This window comes from Syngnathus scovelli, chromosome 13 (genome assembly GCF_024217435.2).
Source record: "Syngnathus scovelli strain Florida chromosome 13, RoL_Ssco_1.2, whole genome shotgun sequence".
Taxonomy (NCBI): Eukaryota; Metazoa; Chordata; class Actinopteri; order Syngnathiformes; family Syngnathidae; genus Syngnathus; species Syngnathus scovelli.
The window spans coordinates 4,568,367-4,580,373 of NC_090859.1; the positions used below are offsets into that span (position 1 = coordinate 4,568,367).

General features: G+C 41.9%; 1 protein-coding gene across 3 annotated transcripts in view; it reads right to left on the reverse strand.

The window, feature by feature from the left end:
* Window positions 1-12,007, reverse strand: part of tln1 (talin 1) — a 111,978-nt gene that overhangs the window by 6,374 nt on the left and 93,597 nt on the right. For all 3 annotated transcript variants that reach the window (XM_049738432.2, XM_049738431.2, XM_049738434.2), the window contains 7 exons: window positions 11,539-11,724; window positions 11,153-11,260; window positions 5,457-5,562; window positions 5,104-5,228; window positions 4,716-4,841; window positions 3,668-3,730; window positions 3,401-3,583 (listed from right to left, as the gene is read on the reverse strand). In XM_049738432.2, coding sequence (XP_049594389.1) covers window positions 3,401-3,583; window positions 3,668-3,730; window positions 4,716-4,841; window positions 5,104-5,228; window positions 5,457-5,562; window positions 11,153-11,260; window positions 11,539-11,724 — 897 coding nt within the window. The remainder of the gene's footprint in view (window positions 1-3,400; window positions 3,584-3,667; window positions 3,731-4,715; window positions 4,842-5,103; window positions 5,229-5,456; window positions 5,563-11,152; window positions 11,261-11,538; window positions 11,725-12,007) is intronic.

Here is a 12,007-nt window from a genome sequence, read left to right on the forward strand (position 1 = left end):
TGCTTCTTGACTGGTGGATTGTTTCCAAGATCTCCCTAGACATAAACGTATGGGAATTACTGGGGTAGCAGCTGCAGGCCCAGAAGAGGAGCGGGATAAGCCACCGCTGATTGGATCAGAGAACACGAGCTGGCTGGAACTGGCTGATATGCACTCAGCTAAGATACACAGTCATAAATAAATATAACTTTTAGAGGTGTTTGCTATGACAGGAGATAGCTGCACTTTCAATGTCTTGGAAGTAACTACAGTTTCAGTGTGACAACTCAGTCAGTGGTACTTTGACTTAGTAACCCCAGAGAATTTGAAAAAAAAAAACACTTAAGCGAAACCTCAGTTGACTAGTAAGTAGGTTTAAAAACAAATTTTTTTCAGCTTAGTTCATAGACTGTACTTCCCGACCTCCACATGCAACCCTCAGTTTTGCTTTCTCTCACAAACCTCATTTGCTTGTTGCATCACATATTTCATGTACTGAAATCCCCCACCCCCACGGTGGGGAAAGTGCAAGTCATTGTGATATTAGTAACCTTTTTTTTTTTTTTTAAAAAAAGAATGTAACCTAACCTCCACTAAAGACAGACAAATGGCCACTTCCAAAGGCAGCCAGCACCTGCTGTTCACAGTGTAGACTCAAGGAACGAGAGTTACAAAGCGAGGTAGCTGCCATTTACTGTCATGCTATTTAAAGGCACATCGCACTAATGTACTACAGAGTATGTGCGTGCATGCGTGTTATGTGTGTGTGTGTGTGTGTGTGTGTGTGTGTGTGTGTGTGTGTGTGTGTGTGTGTGTGTGTGTGTGTGTGTGTGTGATTTGAGCTACGCATGTGGTGCTTGTACAAATAAAACTTGTACTTAAACGCACTATTGTATATTTTAGATGATACTTTTCCCCACTCCAGAAAAAGTATAAATGTATTGGAACATTACCGTAATTTCCGGACTATAAGTCGCGGTTTTTTTCATAGTTTGGGTGGGGGGGCGACTTATACTCAGGAGCGACTTATATATGGTTTTTTTTCACAAATTTTTACTTGATCATTAAGACATCACTTACAAGTATAGTTGACCACTTCCCATGTTATTTTTAGTATAGTTGATCACTTCACATGCTTTTATTTCTTTATCTTGAACATATTCAAAACATAAAAAATAGAGAAAACATCAAATAAAGCAATTAACACTTTAAAGCACCATATCCAAGTCCACTGTCTGCTGTATGTACACTTGCTCCATTTTTGCTCCTCTTATATTTATTATTATTATTTTTTATTATTTGTTTATTTATCATTTATTCAATACTCTTATTTATTCATTGTTAGTGCCTTCTTGGTTTTTTTTGTGTTGCTTGTATGCATATGTGTACTATCTCACCGAGGGATAGTGGAAATGTAATTTCAATCTCTTTGTGTGTCTTAGTATATAAAAAAATATATCGACGATAAAGCAGACTTTGACTTTGATAAAACAACCAAAAAAAATTATATTTTCAGACGAAACTGGATGAGGGCGCTCTAAATTTTACCGTTGGCCGTGACTCATCAACTGGGTGGGCTTAAGAAAAATGGCACCAAAAAGAAACTCATATTTTGCAGGTTACAAACTTCAAGTTGTAAAATATGCAGCTGAAAACAGTAATCGAGCAGCAGAAAGAAAGTTTGGAGAACCGTGATGTACCAATGGATTACTATTTCAAGTGACGTCAGTAGCGCGGCGCGCCGGTTGTTTACATACAAACGTGCCCACACAAGGACTACCATCATTAGCGGTGATCATTTCTAAGTGACACGGAGGACAAAGAGTTTGAAGGAATTAAGGATTTGGAGTGACATAGAAGGTTTGAAAAACTATTATGGCTTTTACGCACGCCCGGTCTCTACTGAGTCGGGGGCCGACGCTCGGCCGAGTGGCTGTCCGCGAACGGTGCGCGGGGCTCGGACATGGCCATTACGCACGCCCGGTCTGTCTGGAAGTCCACGCCGCCACACGCTTGGAAGTTTGTTTTGTTTAATAAAGAGCCGTTTACCAAACCTACGTCTATCCTTGTACTTTGTTAACGCTACAATATAGTTATATAGTAGATCTGTGGAATAAAGACGAGGCTGACGTCAGGGCGCACGCGCGGCGATGTTGACAAAGGACGAGGAATTTGATCGATGGATTTAATGGAATTAAAGTGCACGGATGGTTTGATAATATTATTGGCTTGTATTATAGTTATTTAAAATATAGTTTATCTATCGTTATATGAGCCTGTGGAATATTTTGAAGCGCAAGCGCCCTCAGCCGTGCGCACCCATTGTTGACAAAGAACGATCGATGGATTTAATGAATTGGAGTGACACCGATGGTTTTATAAACATGTTATTCATGTAATAGTTGTCCTTAATCACTCTATATGTTACGTCAGGCCCGTTCTCAGCTCTTTGTTTGTGTTTGTCACGTTAGCATACCTATCGTTTAGCCTGTTGTTGCTATTTAATGAATTGGAGTGACACCGATGGTTTTATAAACATGTTATTCATGTAATAGTTGTCCTTAATCACTCTATATGTTATGTCAGGCCCGTTCTCAGCTCTTTGAGTTTGTCACGTTAGCATACCTATCGTTTAGCCTGTTGTTGCTATTTAATGAATTGGAGTGACACTGATGGTTTTATAAACATGTTATTCATGTAATAGGTGTCCTTAATCACTCTATATGTTACGTCAGGCCCGTTCTCAGCTCTTTGTTTGTGTTTGTCACGTTAGCATACCTATCGTTTAGCCTGTTGTTGCTATCGTTTAGTCTGTTGTTGCTCGTTCATGACTGTTTTTGGTGTGGGATTTTGTCGAATAAATTGCCCCCAAAATGCGACTTATACTCCGGAGCGACTTATATATGTTTTTTTTCACTTTTTGGGGCATTTTATGGCTGGTGCGACTTATACTCCGGAGCGACTTATAGTCCGGAAAATACGGTAAGTTGAGGTTGTGTTTTCACCTTTCGTTTTCTCAAAAAAAAAAAAAAAAAAAAAAAAGGCACTGTCGGGGTCCATCTTTGTTTTTACAACATACTGCAAGTGGGGGACACCTCCCAGAGCTAAACACTGCACATGTAAATGCTGGTGTACGTATTTCGCTGCCAAATTGCTCTAAAATGCTCTCCCCACTAGCCACATTCATGATCATGTAATGTATTTTCCCCCAAAAAATAAATAAATACCTGGACCTTAGTTGCCAGGCCAGATAAATGACCATTGGTTATACGTCTTCCGATTTTTATTTGAATTTTTTGACATTTTTTTTGTCCACATTTCCATGTAAATGGTCACCATCTTTAATCCTGCACTTTAAACCCGGTTTTCAAAAATGACATGCGAGGGATTACCACAGTACATATTGGCATGCAGCTCTAACCTGAAGCCTCTTCATGCTCTGAGAGTCTTGGTCAGCCTTGACCTTGCAGGCCACCAAAAGCTGAGCAGTGGAGGCTGCCACCTGCTTGGCAGAAGATATGAGCTTCTCCTCACTTGCGTGTCCCTGAACCGCTGAGTTGGCAGCCTCACAAAGATTGTTGGTAGCTGCAGCTACCATTCGAGCCTGATGAGTCAAAGGCATCGGCATGTTATAGTTGGCTAGTATATTCTTTGCTACAGTATTCAAAGCTGGATGGAGAAGACTCACAGCAGAAATCAGACCCTGAGACCACTGTCCATCATCCACTGCATTGGCTGGAATAGCTCCCACCTGTAAATTTGTAAAAAGCATCAGAATGGCATGTTATTATAATAATGTTTACTTATACTATTGCTGAGCAATGAATGATTGACCAATCGAAGTTAATATTAAGCTTTTAAAATAGAAAACTTAAATGAAGGTCGATTTTAGGGCATATGAGCATGTTGACGGTAAATTCAATTGAGGGGACAAAAGTCAAAATGAATAGAAGTAGCTTTTTGGTGGTTCACAGAAACAAACATTAGATGCAAGGTATCAATTATATAATGCATACCGACATGAAATAACTGCTTTTCAAAAAACTAGTTTAATTACTACTACTACGACTTACTACAAAAATGAGTTTGCCATTAAGACTGCATTCACACTCCAAATTCAAGAAAAACTCCAAAATGAAAAATTCCAAGTTATAGTCTACATTTGCAATTATTTTGCTTATTTGGCAATCAACATGCCTCTAATGTAGCATACATTATATCTTAATAACTAATAACTGCAGCCATGTTTGCAATTGCATCAATTTTTAACCCGCAATATTCGGTTTTAAGGTATGTCGTCCGAATTTTATTCAACGAAAATAAGTAAATAGTCTTCACGACAGTATTTGTGAAATTTAAAATTTGGGGCTTTGTGATCACAGATCCCTGATGATGAGTAATAAAAATGGATTCCGTTCTCCCTTGCCCAGACGGGTCACCAGGGCCCCCCTCTGAAGCCAGGCCTGGAGTTGGGGCTCGAAGGAGAGCGTTTGGTGGCCGGGCCTTTACCCTTGGGTGGGTTGGTTGGTTGGTTGGGTTGGTTGGTTGGTTGGTTGGTTGGTTGGTTGGTTGGATGGATGGATGGATGGATGGATGGATGGATGGATGGACGGACGGACGGACGGACGGACGGACGGTCGGACGGACGGACGGACGGACGGATGATGGGCTTTGTGTAGTGAGGTGCCCACATACGAATTTTCATTGTGGAAAGTAACATGTTGCGTTAGTCATACCTTTCCTTGAGCCACCAACTCCCTCTGTGCCGCTGAAGCAGCTTTGACGAGAGCACTGGTGGCGGCGGCAATCGACTTGGCGGCCTCTAGAATCTGCTCCTCAAAGTTCAAGCTCTCATCTGCTTCCTGTTTAAGGAACGGGAAACCAACAGTCAATAAACACATAATGTGTGCAACAGCTGCAATGAGCTGTGAAGCAGTTGTTAAAACATAAAGGTGCCCTCATTTGGCAAAACTACAGACAGGGGTCAAGAATAACAAGATGAAAGATATACATACAATCTGTCACATTATTTTTTACTACTACCACCACTGCCACTACTACTACTGCCACTAATAGCTAGAATAATGATAATAGAAATATTATTATTAATACTGCATAAAAAACCTTGGGTTTGGTCCTGGGTCTCAGCTGCTCCAGTTTCTTGGCAGCTGCTTCAATGGCTGCTGCTGCTCCAAGCAGCTCATTCTCAGCAATAACAGTAGGATCTTCAGGATCCACCCATTCTGTGCCTACAACACAATTACAATGTTTCCAGTACTTTGGAAGACATGATACTAGCTTCCACCAACTTTACCAAAACACATTGTATTACACTATACAGCTTAGTAAAGGGATGCGTATATTCAACTCATTCAAATGAAAAAAAAAAAAAAAAAAAAAAAAAAAAATTTTAAAGAAAAACAAGGAATCAAGTTACATTATATGACCATTGTGTTTTTATGTGCCGGGTACAATACCTTTCATGGCTTCTGCAGCCTGGATCAACTCAGTGACAGAGCCTGCAACCCTTTTGGAATAGTTGGCCAACTGCTGCTTCAAATCATATGAGGGCTTCTGGATAATCTGATTGAGGGGGTGAAAAATAAAAAAATATTTTAATGTATCATTCACATACTGATCAATCTGTAATTTTGCATTTCTTGCATGATTTTCACACAGTCATTTGCACAAACATTTTTTCTATCATTTAATTTGCATTTAATTTACCGAACAACTCATTGCTGGACTATCCTGTGAGCTGTTTGGTTTATGCTTTGTGTGTTTCACCAGTGTTCTCACACTGGGCAAAATAGTATTTTTTATTATTTATTTTAATATTCCCTGTTAATTCTCTGATTTAATCATGACCTCAATCATTCAAGACCTCTAATATCAGTAGCGCCACATTATGGAACTTCTACCATGCTTCTGTTCACAGTAGGTTGGTTGTTTTTTGTTCCCCGCTATATTCCGTGGCTATAAATATCAGTACTCCTTTTGACGATCAAGATACATGAGTCAACAATGTTACAATGTGTAAACCTAAATGGTGTAATATTTTGCTCACTCATTCATTAAAACATTTATTATTTATCTGATTAAGCGACCACGTCTTCAAATATCATCTTCCTTCAGAACAACATGCGAGTTAACACCCATCAAACAAACTATCACAAGATGCCAATTTGTTTAATTCAGTTTAAAAAATGTGTCAGGGCAACTATACTTGGAGCAGTGATATTTATTTGACTTTCCGTTGGTGTCCTCAACTGTCCTACATGCACTATGCAGGTAGGAGAAGTGTCTGACAGCTGCAAAGTATTAACTAGGCTCAGCCACTACCCGACTCAGATGTGCTGTCATGACAAGATAGAGGTGCGGACGTAATAGTACAGGAACGCATGCAACAAGCCAAACCATTGCAAATGCCAGCTCGCACACAAACTCACATATAATACACAAATAAAGTAACACACTCAAACTGAGATGAGAACATTTCTAGGGAACTCAAAATCAGTTATATACCGGAAATTCAATATGGAAATTACCGTATTTGCCGGTGTACAGGTCGACTCGGTGTATAAGTCGACCCCCTAAAATTTGACGGAAATTTACGATTTTATGATATATCCTTTGTATAAGTCGAGCTCAATTGTTGCATTATATTAAACTTCAAAATTCAATATGCGAAATGTGTTGACGAAATATGTTCAAATTCCGGGAGGCCGTGCGCATGCGGCTGTTTATAAGCACCGCGGAGGAGATCGCGGAGCCTCATTTGACTTCCAGCGGCCGGCGAGCTCGCGCACGCCGCCCGGCACCAACGGGAGGCCGGAAATAGCTCCAAGCCGAGCGGATCGGCACTTTATAAGCACCGCGGAGGAGATCGCGGAGCCTCATTCGACTTCCAGCGGCCGGCGAGCTCGCGCACCCGCCCGGCACATCCGGGAGGCCGTGGGCACGCGCCAAGTGGCCGAAAATAGCCCCCGCCGAGCGGATCGGCTGTTTATAAGCACCGCGGAGGAGATCGCGGAGCCTCATTCGACTTCCAGCGGCCGGCGAGCTCGCGCACCCGCCCGGCACATCCGGGAGGCCGTGCGCACGCGCCAAGTGGCCGAAAATAGCCCCCGCCGAGCGGATCGGCTGTTTATAAGCACCGCGGAGGAGATCGCTGAGCCTCATTCGACTTCCAGCGGGCCGCGCACTCGCGCACGCCGCCCGGCACATCCGGGAGGCCGTGCGCACGCGCCGAGTGGCCGAAAATAGCCCCCGCCGAGCGGATCGGCTGTTTATAAGCACCGCGGAGGAGATCGCTGAGCCTCATTCGACTTCCAGCGGGCCGCGCACTCGCGCACGCCGCCCGGTTCAAATTTTCTAAGTGCAACGCACAATGAGATGCATGAGAAACGGCCTTGGTTACCATCACATTTGAAGCGATGAATACGAAGTTAAATTTTATGACTCGGTGTATAAGTCGAGGTCGATTTTTTTCGGTCGATTTTGGATCGAAAAAGGTCGACCAATACACCGGCAAATACGGTAATAAACAGGCACCCGATGAACCAATCAGTGCACAGTCAGACCTAGGGACAACTTGGAGTAGTCAATCATGCAAGTTTTAGGAATGTGGGCAGAAACTGGAGTACCCGGAGGAAACCCACGCGGGCACATAATATGCAAACACCATACAGGAAGGCCAGAGGAAGAATCGAACGCTGAACCTCAGAACTGTGAGGCGGACGTGCTAACCAGTGTATCACCGTTTTCAAAACATTTATTATCTAATCTTGTATGGACTAATGTAAGAAGGGGACTCCCTTTTGGTGGAATTTTAAAAAAAAACCAAACATGTCATTTGTGACTAAAAGAAACCTTGTACAGATAAATAAATCCACGAGAAAAGAATTTCTGACTAAAGTACCATATTTTCACGACCATAAGGCGCACATAAAAGCCTTTAATTTTCTCAAAGAAAACAAAGGGGCACCTTTTAATGTGTGACCAAATTCATAAATTTGTAAAGTTGTTTTGTGTGGCTTCCGTATTATACAGGCCTAATATGAAGACCCGATGAACCAATCAGAGGACATTATGTTTTACGTACGTAGATCGGGACAAAAAAAACTAGACGTAACACGTAGAGGAGTACGTACCTTCGCCGCCATTGGTAAATAAATACTATTGTTTGTGCAAATCTGTAAAGTTGTTTTGTGTGGCTTCCGCCACACAAAGACGTACCGTATTTGCCGGTGTATAAGTCGACTCGGTGTATAAGTCGACCCCCTAAAATTCGACGTAAATTTACGATTTTATGATATATCCTTTGTATAAGTCGAGCTCAATTGTTGCATTATATTAAACTTCAAAATTCAATCAGAAATATGCGAAATTTATTGACGAAATGTGTTCAAATTCGCGAGTTTGTAGCGAGCGATCTATACGCCATTTTAAATATTATTTACTTCATGACCCTGTGATATTACGCGCCGAGAGAGACTAACAACAATGAACACTCTTAGAAACTGGTTTATTTTTAGTTAAGAAACAACAAATAATTATAAAGTGATTGCCGGTACATAGAGTTCAAAATTCGTCTTCATTGTCGCTATTTCTGAAAAGCTCGTTCCATTCGTTTTCGTTTAGTTTGTCGTCATAAAGAGCATCTTCTTGGTCTTCTCTATCCTGAGAGCGTTTGGCGAATATTTTCTAAGTGCCAACGGCTCTTGCGCCATAAAGAGTCCGCCCCGGCTGGTTCCCCATGTCGGCCAGAACAAGTGAAAATTCGGCCTCTTCCCCTGGAAGTCTGGCCAAGTTTGGCGAATATTTTCTAAGTGCCAACGACTCAACCGCCGTAAAGTGTCCGCCTCGGCTGGTTCCCCATGTCGGCCACCACAAGTGAAAATTCGGCCTCTTCCCCTGGAAGTCTGGCCAAGTTTGGCAAATATTTTCAAAGTGCGAACGACTCAACCGCCGTAAAGTGTCCGCCTCGGCTGGTTCCCCGTGTCAGCCACCACAAGTGAAAATTCGGCCTCTTCCCCTGGAAGTCCGGCCAAGTTTGGCGAATATTTTCAAAGTGCGAACGACTCAACCGCCGTAAAGTGTCCGCCTCGGCTGGTTCCCCGTGTCGGCCACCACAAGTGAAAATTCGGCCTCTTCCCCTGGAAGTCCGGCCAAGTTTGGCGAATATTTTCTAAGTGCCAACGACTCAACCGCCGTAAAGTGTCCGCCTCGGCTGGTTCCCCGTGTCGGCCACCACAAGTGAAAATTCGGCTTCTTCCCCTGGAAGTCCGGCCAAGTTTGGCGAATATTTTCTAAGTGCCAACGACTCAACCGCCGTAAAGTGTCCGCCTCGGCTGGTTCCTCCGGTCGGCCAGAACAAGTGAAAATTCGGCCTCTTCCCCTGGAAGTCTGGCCAAGTTTCTCGCTGTTTGATGAGCCTGACGGACGCACACCCACGCACAATGAGATGCATGAGAAACGGCCTTGGTTACCATCACATTTGAAGCGATGAATACGAAGTTAAATTTTATGAATCGGTGTGTAAGTCGAGGTCGATTTTTTTCGGTCGATTTTGGAAAAAGGTCGACTAATAATACGCAAATACGGTAATAAACAGGCACCCGATGAACCAATCAGTGGACACTACGTTTGACGTAGTCGGGGCAGTAGACCAATCAAAGGACTGGACGTAACACCGCCATTGGTAAATAATACTATTGTCCGTGCAAAGTCGCCATTGATAAATAAATACTACCGTCTGTGCAAGTCTGTGAAGTTGTTTTGTGTGGCTTTCACAACACAGAGACGTAAAAAACAGGCATAATATGAACCATGAACCAATCAGAGGACATTACGTTTTACGTAAGGCGGGGTGGTAAACCAATCAGAGGACTTTACGTAACATGTAGAGTACGTACCTCTGCCACCATTGATAAATAAATACAATCGTTTGTGCAAAGAAAACAGCATTTGGACCCTCTAAAATGGCATAGACAGAGAGACATGCTTACGAAGCACAATTCAAGCTTCCTGGAAAGCCAGGATCATTGCCGAAGAGCAACGTGACAACGAAGAGAAAATGACGAGGGAAATTGGCATGTCAGATGTCGAACTTGCACAACTGTTTAATTTGGATACAGAAGATGAGGACTTGGACGGATTTGTGTATGAATATCGATTAACAATAATGTGAGCACAGTCGAGTACATGGTTAAACAGTAGAATAAAGTACAACCAAACTTCACTTTCTTGCTCCCGTGACATATTTTTTTGTTTGCCGCAAATCATGCGCCCTATAATGCGGTGCGCTCTATGTGTAGATTAAATACGAGATAGACCTCGTAATTTAGTCTGCGCCTTTTAACCCGAAGTGCCTTATGGTTATGAAAATACGGTACATGACCTGTTCAACATCCTACACTGCCTTTCTCATGAATGATGTTTAACTTGCACGCTGACTCATTTGGCTATGGCGAGTCATATATTGAATATAAAGTGTAATTAAGAAGTTACAACTTGAAGGATTATGTTTGATCATTATCATTTCTCAAAGATCTCTTACATTAGTTGGGTTAAACTTTGGTTCCATGTCCAAAAGCAGGAATAGTCTGACATCAACAAACATGCTGTTAACAGACATGTCGTGGATTTCAACCGATGCAACTCACACTTATTCTATTTAGACATGTTGCATACTCACCGGCTATGCACAGATATCAGCGAACCACAAGTTTAAATACAATAAACATTTGCATAGAATGGGGAAGAAAGAAAGCAAGAAAGAGAGGAAGAACAAAAGAAAGACAGAGAGAAAAAGACAGAGAGAAAGAAAGAAAGAAAGAAAGAAAGAAAGAAAGAAAGAAAGAAAGAAAGGAAAAAAGCAAGAAAGAAAGGAAAAAAAGCAAGAAAGCAAGAAAGAACATTATTAAACAAATGATCTTCTGCAAGACAAAAAAAAAAAAGGGTATATCTGAAATTACTCTTGAGCCTTGGGTGATTTTGACCAAAACTGAATCAAAAGTACGTTGACAATACACCAGGGAACTATAAAATGCAGAGACATATTTCCTTTGCAACAGAAAAAATGTATTTTAAACATGGAACTATGAGTCTTTACAAATACATTACTCTAATCCTTACAGAATCAAGGCAAAGGTGTCCCATCCCTACTTACAACTAGCACATGCTCCAGGAGTCCCAGATATCCTGTTGCACATTCGTTTCCATAGCGCAGGGCTCTCGTCCGGACCTCCTTATTGACTTCCGAATGGTAGGCAGCTTGCTAAATGGGAAACGAAAAGAATCAACATTTTTAATGACCGACAGACAGTTCAGATTCAAGAGATTAAAGGACATTAAGTAGTTCAGAGGAAGGAAGGAAGGAAGGAAGGAAGGAAGGAAGGAAGGAAGGAAGGAAATTCAGAAAGAAAGAAAGAAAGAAAGAAAGAAAGAAAGAAAGAAAGAAAGAAAGAAAGAAAGAAAGAAAGAAAGAAAGAAAGAAAAAGACAACTGCCACTTTAGCTAACTTTCCAAATCACCCATATGAGGTTTTTCAATGACCTTGCAGGAGTGTAGCATGTCAGCAATGGCCCTTCTGCTAAGATTAGCAGTGGCAATAATGTCCTCTTGGCGGCAAGAGTTCCCAGCAGCCACTGCCTTAGCTGTTGCCATGGTGATTCCTTTAGTCATGCGAATGAACTCCTCAGGTGTGGTTGTCTTTGCTGGTGGGTCTGAGCTGCTGAAAGTCTGTCATTTATCCAAAACACAGGCGTAAAAAAGTGCATTCTTTAAAAATAAAAATCAATTTTTATGGATGGTAGCAATTAATCAAACCCATTAATCTAACCTATTAGGATCATGAGTGTGCACGTTTTTTTGTGCATACAAAATTTGGAGGTGGCCCTAAAACCTCTGATGCCATTAAATTGCAATAAAATACATGCTAAAGACAGAGAAGCATGATTTGAACCAGTGGGTGGTGCAGCAAACGTGTAAGAATTATCAAAATGGTCTCAATTTGAGCCATGAA